General features: G+C 48.1%; 2 protein-coding genes across 3 annotated transcripts; one reads left to right on the top strand and one right to left on the bottom strand.

Moving 5' to 3' along the window:
- The first annotated feature begins 1,633 nt into the window (after positions 1-1,633).
- NEPRO (nucleolus and neural progenitor protein) lies at positions 1,634-9,279 on the top strand. 2 transcript variants are annotated; one of them, XM_054056369.1, is made up of 9 exons: positions 1,634-1,918; positions 2,808-2,962; positions 4,069-4,145; positions 4,268-4,393; positions 4,736-4,813; positions 5,670-6,031; positions 6,777-6,838; positions 7,239-7,489; positions 7,947-9,279. In XM_054056369.1, the coding sequence occupies exons 1-9, from the start codon at positions 1,828-1,830 to the stop codon at positions 8,341-8,343; spliced, it is 1,599 nt and encodes a 532-aa protein (XP_053912344.1). In that variant the 5' UTR covers positions 1,634-1,827; the 3' UTR covers positions 8,344-9,279. The 2 variants fall into 2 exon arrangements, with proteins under 2 accessions (XP_053912344.1, XP_053912345.1); XM_054056370.1 differs by lacking the exon at positions 1,634-1,918 and having other exon boundaries at positions 2,907-2,962; positions 4,069-4,128; positions 4,210-4,393.
- Positions 9,280-9,471: 192 nt separating this feature from the next.
- TAF13 (TATA-box binding protein associated factor 13) lies at positions 9,472-12,374 on the bottom strand. Its single transcript, XM_054056371.1, has 4 exons — positions 12,139-12,374; positions 11,615-11,693; positions 11,013-11,110; positions 9,472-10,101 (listed from the first exon to the last, which is right to left on the bottom strand). The coding sequence occupies exons 1-4, from the start codon at positions 12,313-12,315 to the stop codon at positions 9,931-9,933; spliced, it is 525 nt and encodes a 174-aa protein (XP_053912346.1). The 5' UTR covers positions 12,316-12,374; the 3' UTR covers positions 9,472-9,930.
- Positions 12,375-12,387: the final 13 nt, after the last annotated feature.

Here is a 12,387-nt window from a genome sequence, read left to right as displayed (position 1 = left end):
AAACGGACTGAAGTGGCACCAGGAGAGGTTCAGACCAAATATTAGGAAAAATTTCTTTACTTAAAGAGTGGTGAAGCTTTGGAACAGGCTGCCCAGGGAAATGGTGGAATCACCATATATGAAGGTGTTAAAATGTGTAGATGTGGCACTTTGGGACACGATTTAATAGGCATGGTGGCATTGGCCTGACAGTTCAACTCGATTATCGCTGAGGTCTTTCCAACTTAATGATTACATGAAATACCAATGTTGGCAAGTAAGAAAAGAATGCATTCAACTTCAGGCAGAGAGGGAAGGAAGCAGGAAATAATGTCTTCCATTCAGGAGAGAATTCATGGAAGGCTACAAAAATTCAATCAATTTGATGGCAAACTACTTTGGGAGCACTAATACATTACAGCAACCAATTCCAGAGGACACCTGCATCCACTATGAGCCCCACTCCTGCCTGGCCGTGACGCTTTGGTCCTGACAGAGCCAAACCCAACAACTGTGGCTGGGAGCAAACCAATGCAGGGACAAGGCAGGCCAGGAAGGCACGCAGGGCAAGTGCAGCACAGCCCTTCCTTCTTCAAAATGCTGATACTAATTCCTACCTGTGTGAAGTAAGCAACCCAGCTTTTTTTTCACTTTGGTCTCTGTGTGTGTGTGTGTGTGATGGGATGGGACAGTTGCATGGCTTGGAAAAGGGGTTGTTAATGTAAATTTTGGTCAAAATAAAACGCTCTAAGAGATTTTTTTGAGTTTTAGAAAGCAACCATTCTTTATTCAGAACTGGTTGTGCAAGAGATCAGCTCTGCCTAAGACACGTTCTTCAGATACTAGTACTAGAGCTTTTTATCTTCTCATTACATGTGTAAGTATCTTATGTCGTGGAAAGGCTTTACATATTTACACTATTTCTTGGAATTAAACATAATAATGGCATACTCATTACACTTGCATTCCTATTACTAGGGTCCCTCTGGTGGTGTTCAGGAATCACGGGATGAGGGACACAACAACTCTGTGCACTGCTGTGGGCTTGAGGAAGAGTGCCTGGAAAGCTGCCTGGAGAAGGACCTGGGGGTGTTGGTTGACAGCGGCTCAACATCAGCCAGCAGTGTGCCCAGGTGGCCAAGAAGGCCAATGGCATCCTGGCTTGTATCAGAAATGGTGTGGCCAATAGGTCCAGGGAAGTGGTTGAGCCCCTGGACTCAGGGGTGAGGTCACATATTGAAACCTGTGTTCATTTTTGGGTCCCTCACTACAAGAAGGACATCGAGGTTCTGGAGTGTGCCCAGAGAAGAGCAACGAAGCTGGTGAAGGGGCTGGAGAACAAGTCTTACAAAGAGCAGTTGAGGGAACTGGGGTTCTTTAGTCTGGAGAAAAGGAGGCTGAGGGGAGACCTTATCACTCTCTACAACTGACTGAAAGGAGGTTGTAGCAAGCTAGGTGTTGGTCTCTTCTCCCAAGTAATAAGTGATAGATGAGAGGGAATGGCCTCAAGTTCCACCACGGGAGGTTCAGATTGGACATTAGGAAAACTTTCTTCACTGCAAGGTTTCTCAGGCACTGGCACAGGCTGCCCGCGGAGGCGGTGGAGTCACCATCCCCGGAAGTGTTTAAAAGGCGCGTGGATGAAGTGGTTAGGAGTATGCTTTAGTAGTGGAAAGGCACGGTTGAACTCCGTGATCTCAAAGTGTCGTCTCAACCCATGGATTCTATGTCTCTGCAAGCAGCCCCACCCGCCGCTCCCCCGCCGTGATTTGGTCCGGCCCGCTCACCCCCTTCTCCCGGCGCAATGGTGTGGCCCGCGCGCCCCGCCCCGTCCCCGCACTAGGAAAGATGGCGGCGCCCGAGGCAGCGTGGAACAGGCTGGACGTGCCGTGGCCCGCGAGCAGTGCCACGGTGGCAGTGGCGAACACGCACCCTGCAGGTCGCCAGCGCGGGTGGCGGGCTGGGCTGAAGTGCGGGGTTGGGGAGGGGGTGGGGAAACGTATGTGAGTGTACGCTGCGAGGCGCTTTAAGCGTGGCGCGAGTCGGTACTGGCGGCTGCCGGGGCGGAGCCGCGGAGGAGTGAGGTCATTGGGGTGGAGCCATTGGGAGGGGCGGGGCCTTTGGGAGGGCGGGGACGCTGGGAGAGGTGGGGGGTGGGACGGGGACGTGGCTTCCGGGGAGGGCGGGGCCTTTGGGGCGGGGCCATCGGGTAGGGCAAGGCCGCCTGGGAGAGTGGGGGCTTTGGGAGGCGGGGCCTTTGGGGAAGGCAAGGCCGCCTGTGAGAGTGGGGGCTTTGGGGGAGGGGCCTTTGGGGAGGGCGGGGCTTTTGGTGGAGGGGCCGTTGGGGGCGGGGCGTCTGGGAGGGTGGGTTTTGGGGGCGGTATCATTGGAGAGGGCGGGGTCGCAGGAAAGGGCGGGGCCTTTGGGAACGGGGCGGGGCCTCGGGAGGACAGGGCCGTGTGGGGGCGGGGCTGTTGGAGGGCGGGACCTTTGCGGGCCAATGGGTATTGGGAACAGGGCCTTTCGGGAGGGCGGAGTATTCGTGGGGAAGCTGGGAGGGTGGGGGCATTGGGGCGTGGCCTCTGAGGAGAGCGTGGTCTTGGAGGCGGAGCCTTTGGGGAGGGTGTGTATTTGGGGCTGGGGCCTTTGGGGCGGGGCCGCAGAGGGCAGAGCCATAGAGGAGAGCAAGCGGCGTGGTCCATGGGGAGGGCGGGGCCTTTGGGGCGGGGCTGTGGGTAGGGTGGGAACGTTGGGGCGTGGCCTTAGGAGGGCGGGGGCTTTGTGGGCGTGGCCTTCAGGGCTGAGCACGTTTCCTTTCCCCACCACAGCACGCTGGGTGCTCAAGCTGCGGCGTCGCTGCAGTGTGGCCAGCAAGCGGCTGTCCGGCACCAGCCTGGCTGCCGAGGGACGCGTCCTGCGGGCTGTGCTCTACGTGTACCACAGCAGGCTGCTCCGGCACCGGCCCTACCTGGCCCTGCAGCAGGTGAGCGGCAGCGCTGGCCCCAGTTGCCAGTTCCCAAAAGGCTGTCGAGGTAGTGCTCGATGCCTGGAGCATCGCCTAAAAAGTATTTTGGGGCATGTGCATTTTGGTCATCTTTTGGCCTCCTCACAGTTTAGTTTGGTGGGATTCTTGGCTCTACAGCCAGTGCGATTTCCGCTTTCTAGTCCTGTGGAGCCAGTGCTTTTATACTCTTGATAACACCCAATGCAGGCACATCTACATACCTATAAATATCATAGAATTGTAGACTTGTTAAGGTTGGAAAAGAACGTGAAGATCATCCAGTCCAAATATCATCTCAATACCACCATGCCTGCTAAACCGTGTCCCAACGTGCCACATCTACACATTTTTTGAACACTTCCAGGTATGGTGACTCCACCACTTCCCTGGGCAGCCTGTTCCAATGTTTCAGCACGCTTTCAGTTAAGAATTTTTTTTTTCCAGTCTGAACCTTCCCTAGCACAACTTGACTCCATTTCCTCTCAGCCTATCACTTGTGAAAAGAGACCAACACCCACCTCACTGCAACCTCCTTCAGAGGGCAATAAGTACTCCCCTCAGCCTCCTCTTCTCCAGACTAAACAATCCCCAATATACAAGACATAGAGGGATTTGACTTTCAGTTAGTTGTTATAATGGGAGGGAGGAAGAGTAATCCTAGGCTACTCTATTGGGCACTTTCTGTTTTAAGATGAAAAGTGAACTCCTTACTGGTTTTCCAGTAAAGAGTTTATCAGTATCTTCAAATAACTCTTGAAATGGAATAGGAATCCTCCTTACCTTCTTGATTTGCTTATGCACATTCGTTCTTGAAAGCCAGTACCAAAAGCCATTGTATACTATAGGAGAAACCATGCAGCAACAATTAAGAATGGTCTATTCCAACCCTTCGCTTAATTCCATGTTCACCGTAATGTGATAAACGGATCTTTTTCATCATTGTGCAGAGCACACCATCATGCAAACCTGCAGTTTGTGCTATTAAACTGGAATTGGGAAGGTATCACTTAATATAGTGACAATTCTTAGAACTAAGGAACTCCCATCTCTCAAAATACATTTCAAAGGAGTTTTCTTTTTTCTAGGTAGAACAGTGCTTGAAGCGCCTATGGAAAATGAACTTGGTGGACTGCATTGAAACTTTGGTAGGACTGATTCCCAAGTAAGTGTCATGATCCCGTATGTTATGTGGATCATTAACTGATTAACTTTCATTAACTCTGCAGAACTAAAGGCAGGCAACACCTAGATCATAATGATCTCCTCACCCTTGTATCAACACAGGAAAAATACATCCCATGCAGAGTGCTTAGTTCCCAGCCAGCCTATGCTGGAAACAGTGGCTCTGAAGGTGTTGGGAGGTTGCAAGCTCATACTGCGTCTACTGGACTGCTGCTGTAAAGCTTTTCTGTATCCTTTTTTCCACAATGGAAACATTGCAGTTCACCAGCAGCACCTCATGAGACCAAAACCAGGTCTGCTGTAGGCCCTGTATTGCTGATGGACTCAACTGTGCAACTTGTATGGGCAACTTGAAGTTTCTTTGATAACTGAACATCCTATTTTTGAGTTATTATATAGGAACCTCAGGCTGTTGGCGGGCTGCTCTTCTGGCCTTGAGCAACCCAAAGTCTGGATACTCATCTCCTAAATTATCCAGGATATTGCCTTGTGAATTGCCTCTGGTTGGTGTGTTCAGCAGGTCTCATTACATGCCATTTATTTTTTATCCTTAACTGGTATGATCTTCAGCTTGTCTGTTAGACATCTCTGCTCAGAAGAGTTCATACTTATGAACACTGTGGCTTCAGGGTTGTTGAGCCGGCTATGGTTTGTATAGTCAAGTCTGTCTTGTTTGTTGTCTGTTTGACATGCCTGTCAGGGAGAAGGGCTTGGAATTAGGCCTTACTGCTGAATGTGCTTTCTTCAGTTGGGAGGAGGAGGAGGGAGGAGGGTATTTCCATCCTTTTGGACTTGATTCTAGCACCCGAGGAGTTCTCTAAATGGAAAGAGACTTCTAACATGCTGTTTTGGAAGGCTTTGTTCTTGGTTCATGGCAAACTTCATGTAGCACTAATAAAATCACAGTGTTAATGCCAGCCTGCCACAAACACTAACATCTGGTACCCTTTGCAGCAAGCAGTAAGTCCTGCCTCATGCTGGATAGAAAGGCTGAAGTAAAGTTGTTCTATAATACTGCTGAATTTTCCAGGGAAATGATGTCTTTGTACAAGAAAGTTACTGCTATCTGTAGCTGAAGGAGTAACAGCATTGTGTAGAACTCAAAAAAATATTCTTTGGCACAAGTAACCTGTCTCACCAGTAAATGGAGAGTAGGTGATTGTATGACATCAATGCACTGCACCATTGTCCTGAATTGGTACAAGTTGCTTTTAGGGGAAAACCTCATGTCAAATGATTTGGATGTGACCAGAGAATGTCATGAGTCCCAGCTGTTGCCCTCAGCAAAGCTTTAGGGAAGCAGAGAGGCTCCTGATCAGTTCCTTAAAGCTTAGATTAATATTAGAGTGTGGCGTGTAAAAAGATAATGTTGTATTGAAGGAGAACAGGGAAAGGGCATCTTAGGATGTCTTCCATCAGCTCCTTCACTTGAGCTGCAGGTAGTTGTTCAGTGAGCACAAGGTTTTGCTAGAGGAGACTCCATAACTTTCTCTTCTCTCTTCAGGATTCACTACAGATGTGTATTGCGGAGCCTCATGTCCTTGTATGATGTGTTGTCAACATCACTTCAGCTCGTATCTGAGACCCAACAGATGCCATATATCAAGGGGTTTACCTTCCCTTCTGATATCAGTAACTTCCTTGGAGTTAACATTTCTTCTGAGGTAAAGAAGCAAAAGGCTAGAATGCTTACAAAAAGAACCTCCACCAACTGGCTGAATAAGGTCTTCCCAACAATGCCAGAAGCAGCGTCAGATGTTGGGAAAAAGAGAAGTTCTGTGACGTACAGGAGTGCTGTGAAAAAACATAGCATCCCCTGCCCTGCGGACATCGGAGAGCCAGTCCTGATGACCGGAGCCAGCAGAGGTAAAGTCTTCTTGTGCCACAGTGCTACTGGTTTCTGACATCTCCGAGACTGAGAGCAGCTTCTGTCCAATGGAGCCAAGCACTTCTTCTACCCACAGAGTGTGGTTCCACTACAAACTCCCCTCTCCTGTCAATGGAAGGAGAGGAGAATGCTGTGTGTACCCTTACCTTTTACAAAGCTGTAGATAATGTCAGTGTTGTGAGGGGTTTCGTGGGTTTGTTTTTTTAAACATGATACAATGTGGAGAGAAGCAAGTAATGAGTGCAGTATACAGATCCTGTAAATAATTATTTGTATTTTCCTGCTTCTACATAGATAGATGTGACCCAAAGACAGTGAAGGCAGCTAAGAGCACTGTCTGCAGTCCAAATGAGAGTAGATAAGGTTGTAAGTATAGGATGCAAGTACCCTGTGCTTGCTGGTTCTGGGTTGTGCCCAGGTCTTCCCCTGCAGTCAGGGCTATGGCCAATGACTGCAGACATCCAGGAGTTTGCATGAAGCTTTTACCCATTAAGTTCTCCTTTGCAGCCATCTGTAAGTCTTTGCATCCTCTTCATCCTTTGCCAACTGCCGTGCAAAATGAGTGTAGCCCCCTTGAGTCTGTCTGGGAATGCTGAGTTACAGGCTCGCCCTGCTGAGACTGCAGGAGATCGGAGAGCTCAGCAGGGCAAAGCATTGCAGTGTCTCTGTGCAGACTTAAAACTGTATTTACTTCATAAATGAAACTCCACTCTCTCTTTGTAGGGAAGCACCTGGGATTTGATGTGAAGAGCTTACTCAGACCATCCAGATCTCTAGCACATGAGGTTTGTATGGCACCATTTTACACATTTTTTTTTTTACCTTTAGTGACCGTAACACTGAAACCACCATACCCCTGGTTGAAAATGTCCCCTTTCCCTGCCTTATTTTTGCTTGTCTAAGCATGGTCGCTTTGCACTGAAAACCACTCCAAATTTCTGCTTTTGAATTTGAGCATTTGTTGGTATGTCATGTGAAATGATGAGCGAGCAAGTCAGTATTAGACAGGAATACAAATTCTGATTATCTGCTATCTCTATGTATTCCACAAACAAGACAGCTCTTCCGGTTTCTGCTTAGGAAATAAGGAATATTCTCACAAAAACCTAAGCACTCTGCACCTCTTCAGCATAGAGGATCAGGCATGTCATGTTTTAAATGACTGTTTCTGTCATTCTGTTTCAGAGCGTAAGCATTGCATCAACACCTTTTAAAACAACATCAGCATCGCTTTCCTCTCGTATTGCAAAATTCCAGCACACTGGATCTCTTGTACAGATGGTCCAAACAGCTACGTCGTTTGGGGAACTGTCAGAGGCACTCAGAAAAGCTATTCTGTGGTGCAAAGCCAACAAATTTAAATCAGCAGCTTATTTTCTGCGCAACAAGTTGCTGAAAAGCAACCGGCTGCACCATGTGGAGGCTCAAGGATGCAGGTAATTTTGTGTGGGTGTGGGGTTTCTGGATCTAACACATTATGCTTTAGTATTACGTATTTTGCTAGTGTAGAGAAACACAGTGGTCTAACCCATTCTTTTTAAATTCAGATGGGTTCACTGATTCAGGTCACTGCATGCTTCAACATGAACATTCTGTTTGGTTTCCGGCTTTAGTGAGAGGATTTAAAAGGCTAACAAATGCACAGACACTTAAGAGGAAGGATTAGAATGTGACTTAAGTCTTGTCCATGTTTAATGGTAACGATTACATGATGTAGGGGGTGTTGCCTTTCTTCAGAATGCCCTGGCTAGTAGTGTACAAGGTGCTCTTGTATCTCCTTGGTGACAAGTATAAGGATAGTGAAGGCTAATAATCAAATCCCTCCAAAACCCAAATGCAGTAACACTTTAGCAGCTGATAAAGTTATGTTTTGTGCACTTTCCTCCCCTTAAGCTTGAAGAAAAAACTCTGCTGTGTCAAAACATCTGTCCGTAAATACTTCCTCTATGGGTCACAAAACACATGCTGGCCAAAGAACTACCTTGGGGCACGGTTCTGTCGAAGGAGGATTAAATCATCTACATGCTTGAAGAAGACTTTGAGGACTGTTCGACAAAAACCTTCTGAGCATTTCGGAGTCTGTGAGAACACGGCATCACTCATTCTCCCAGCTTACCAGGATGGGACTCTGACTGGGGAAGGACACTCCTATGCTGATACAGCCTCTGTCAAACTAAGCACAGTGGGAACACCTAAGCAGCTGCTGCTGGAAGGAAGCTCTGGCTCTGTATGGAAAGAAGCTACTGAGAACATGGACATTGATTCTATTTTTGCAGCTGTAGGTGTCTGACCCTGAACTGCCGGGAGGAAAAGGGTTAAGTCATTCAAATTTCCTAAGTAAAATCCTCAGAACCCTAGTGGTCTTCTGTTAACTCACACTCTGAATTCTGCTAAGAACATAGCAATTGTTTTATTGTATTTTTGTAAAACAGCTTTTTTATGGAGGGGCACTCTAAACATCTGAATAGTCTTCATCCTTTCACCTAGCCCTGTCCAGGAACAGTGACTTTAAGTTAACTTTACTTGGCGTCCTTCTCTTTTGCTGGGCCACATGTTAAGTGTTGCTGTCGAATCCACAGCGCAAAATTACCATCCACAGCAGAAGGCTGCAGCTGATCATTTGCTGCCGCTTAAGACAGAAGACTTGCCTTCCAAAGTAGTCTTACGCTCTTCCTTCTGTGCTGGTTGTATAGGGGACAGCCTTGACTTGCAGTGTTATCTGTTCAGCATTTCATAGAGTCATAGAATGGTTTGCGTTGGAAGAGATGTTAAAGATTATCCAGTTCCAACCCCTCTACCACATGCAGGTACACGTCCCACTAGATCAGGCTGCCTAAGGCCCCATCCAGCCTGGCCTTAAACACCTCCAGGGATGTTATCCTTTTCATGAAACAAGAAGCTAGCTGAACCTACTGCCTCTGAGAAATGAGGGAAAGCACAGCTGTGGCCTGCAACAGTAAACTTCTGACTGGTGAACGTGGTTCTCACTGTCCTGAAACCTTAATGTAAGTGCAATTTCTGCCTGCTTGGCAGCGTAAGGCGCAGCTACTCTTTAACATGTATTAATGAAACAATGTTAGAACCAGCACTGAAGTTAGTGCTTTCTGCCAGGCTCTTGTTTGTAACAAAGGCCCAAGATCAAGATCAAAGGAAATACTTGGAATGAAAAATGAGAATCTGCTTTGTTGTAGAATACCTGCCTAACAGGAGTAAGGAAAGGCTGTAAGTGCAGGTAGATCTGGAGTAGGTTAGCTTCCATTTCTTAGGTTTAATGCTGGTAAAAACCAAAAGAGCCGTGCCCATTGGGACAGAAATAAAAATAACCTTCCTAGCCAATTAAGTGGTAAAACCCCTGTATTATGCATCTTATGTGAATTGATGAATGTAAGTTTCGTTATGAGGGGTGGGCACAAACTTAAAAATGTTTTATTCAAAGAGCGTATACAGAGCAAAGAGCAGAACTTGTGTAGTAGTCTGGCCTTGAAGACTTTGTCCAGTTTAACCAAGATCCATTTTCTAGGTTTCCTGTCACAGGAATACCCAGCAATAACAGAAATAGTTGTAGAGGATCACCCATCATTAGTCTTCTAGATATCTGACACAACACAGCCCTACTTCAAACAGACTTCCTGCCATTACAAAAGTCTTTAGAGCTCTTTTCTCATTTCATAAACTTGTTTAAAAGTACGTAAGTATGCTGCATACAATCAGATAACATTCAGCTGCCTGAATACTTTTCAGGACAGGCTGGGAGCGAGAGCGGACATCCCAGCAGCAACTTCCATCTTGAATAACTCCTCCAAACAACAGGCATGACCTTACTTCCTTTTGGGCAGCAGATGCCCAAGTAATGCCCCTGTGCAGCCTGCGCACAGAATCAAGATCCATAGTTTGCCTCATCAAAGGCCTTTCTGGCTCGTTTCAGTTCTTCATTCATAGTTAGGAGATCTTTAACTCTTGCAAACTTCCTGGGGTCCTTCCGGATTAGAAAGACAATGTCCTCAACTTGCACACGACCCTGCCGCCCAATTGACATGGCCTTGTGTGTCTGTTAGAGGAAAAGAGGAAAGTCAGCAGAGTTCCTTTGCCCCATAGGGGTTTTTCTAAGCTTTCAATTCCACTTTATTTCCTGTCATTTTATAATTAAAAAAAAAAGCAATTGCCAGATCTGGACACCACCATCCGACTCACAAGAGAACTTCCCAGTAAACCGTGGACTTACTGTTGCTGTGCTGTTTTCAGATGCCTGTCACTTACACCCAACACTTATCCCTATCAGCTATAAAAGTAATGGCATCAAAACTAAAGCCAGATTACATGTGGGACACCCAGCCTGCAGAGTGCTTTAAGGTGAACAGCATCAGGCAGAACTTGGAAGCAGTGTGAAGTACCTGTATCACAGGACAGGTTAGGGCATTTTGATGAGAGAAGGCAAGGCCAACCTTTCAAAAGAAAGGGGATCCACAAACCGTAGGAATAACTTTTTTCAAAAAGAACCAAAACAAACTTTGAAACAGTTTCCAAATGTCTGGCAGAGTGATGGCGTCAGGCCCCAGAAGCTTGCATTTCTTTTGTAGCACAGAGCTGTGTTCCTGTCCATATAAAGATACTGGGAGTACACAAAAAGTCAATAGACTTTCAAAGCTGAGACTTGTCTTTTCTCAGCTGCAAACACAGTGATGTCACAGTGAACGCCAAAGTCAGCTGTGTATTTCTCACCTACCAATACTAATCTAACTGCTACTTAAGGATTTCAGATAGTGTTCTAAATACACATGGAGCAAGATGCATGAATTTTGCCTTAATCTTGGAAAAGCAGAGTCTTAAGTTTTGCTTTCTGCTACTAGAAACAGTGTTTGGGGCCTAGGATAATGCAATATTTTAGTCAGCAGTATTAACCTTCAGAAGACAGAAGTCTTAGTGGAGATGTTTTGACTGTGCTGTCCAGAGCTGACTTACCATTTCTGTGATAAACTCTATTACCAGGTCCTCAAGAATATCCACTGATTCTGTGTAAGGGTTCTGATCATCCCCGAATCCGTACATCATGCATCTTACTGCAGAAAGAAATGCTCAACATGAGGCTTCTTTCATTCATTCAGTGCTGTCAGCAGCACGCGTCTAGGGAGGGCACACTGGTCTGTTGGGCAGGACAGTGCTTGCACAAACACACCAGAGAGAAGCAGGTAGACAGAAGCCAGCTAAAGCCCAGTGCTGTACATACAGAAAAGCACGCCTGATGATGGACTCTTTAACATGCGCTTGGCCTACCACACACTGCTGGATAGCGTGACTGACTTCCAGCCCAGCTAGGTTCAGAGGATGCATTGGCAATATCTTTAGGGGAGTCTACGCGACAGCTTCTTACACTTTCATCCAGGGCCCAGAATGAAAGCCGCTGTTTTGCTAAGGAAAACTTGGATTTGGAACTCCACAGCTGTCTCCTCACAGGCTCGGCTGTGTTTAGGGGGGAAGGACATGGTCCTTTAGAGCCGTGGGGAGCCCTGCGGTGAGTGACCTGTCAGCCATGGGCAGGGGGGGGCTGGCATGCCTCGACTCACGTTCTTTGGAGAACAGCCTCTTCCTCTTCCCCTGCCCACCATCCAGGCCCCCACCTGCTTCTTCTGCGTCTTCTTCGAACTAGATGGGCACAGCAAAGGAGAGGCTGTCAGCGCCCAGGCTGGCAGCGAGAGGTCCCTTCTTCCGTTCTCTTCCCTTCTCCCTCTCCTTCCCCCTTCTCTTCCCTTCCCCCTTCACTTCCCTTTCCCCTTCCTTTCTCCTCTCACTTTCCTTCTGCCTTCCCTTCCGCTCTCCCTTCCCTTCCCTTCCCTTCCCTTCCCTTCCCTTCCCTTCCCTTCCCTTCCCTTCCCTTCCCTTCCCTTCCCTTCCCTTCCCTTCCCTTCCCTTCCCTTCCCTTCCCTTCCCTTCCCTTCCCTTCCCTTCCCTTCCCTTCCCTTCCCTTCCCTTCCCTTCCCTTCCCTTCCCTTCCCTTCTCCCCTCTCCCCCTTCCCTTTCTCCCCCCTTCTCCTTCTTCCCCCTCCCCTGTGCCGCCCCGCCCATCGTCCCCTCCCGCCCCGCCGCTCACGGGCCCGTCCTCCTCCTCGTCAGCCATGGCCGCTGCAGCGCGCCGGGCGCTTCCGGCCGGGGCTGCAGAGCTTCCGGTTCCTGAGCACCACCCCGGCCGCGGCCGCTGGGGGTGGGCGGCCCCTCCCAGGCTGGGGGCTGCTGCACGGGCGGGGCGGGGCCGCCACACCGCGGCCATAATCTTAACGGTGCGGGTTTCAGGAGTTTGGTTTAATGGCAGATAGGAATGGTTGGACTCGATGATCCTTTT

Source organism: Cuculus canorus, chromosome 1, assembly GCF_017976375.1.
Source record: "Cuculus canorus isolate bCucCan1 chromosome 1, bCucCan1.pri, whole genome shotgun sequence".
Classification (NCBI taxonomy): domain Eukaryota; kingdom Metazoa; phylum Chordata; class Aves; order Cuculiformes; family Cuculidae; genus Cuculus; species Cuculus canorus.
The sequence above is the reverse complement of the archived record's forward strand: the minus strand, read 5'-3'. Positions and strand labels throughout refer to the sequence as shown.

Bases quoted from the DNA above. Each gene is read 5' to 3' on its own strand.
- NEPRO (XM_054056369.1), top strand. From the start codon at position 1,828: ATGGCGGCGCCCGAGGCAGCGTGGAACAGGCTGGACGTGCCGTGGCCC. The intron at 4,146-4,267 runs GTAAGTGTCATG...GTATCAACACAG, and splicing joins TTGGTAGGACTGATTCCCAA to GAAAAATACATCCCATGCAG. The intron at 6,032-6,776 runs GTAAAGTCTTCT...CTCTCTTTGTAG, and splicing joins GATGACCGGAGCCAGCAGAG to GGAAGCACCTGGGATTTGAT.
- TAF13 (XM_054056371.1), bottom strand. From the start codon at position 12,315: ATGGCCGCGGTGTGGCGGCCCCGCCCCGCCCGTGCAGCAGCCCCCAGC. The intron at 11,694-12,138 runs GTGAGCGGCGGG...GTGCCCATCTAG, and splicing joins ACGAGGAGGAGGACGGGCCC to TTCGAAGAAGACGCAGAAGA. The intron at 11,111-11,614 runs GTGAGTCGAGGC...TTCTTTCTGCAG, and splicing joins GAGGCTGTTCTCCAAAGAAC to TAAGATGCATGATGTACGGA.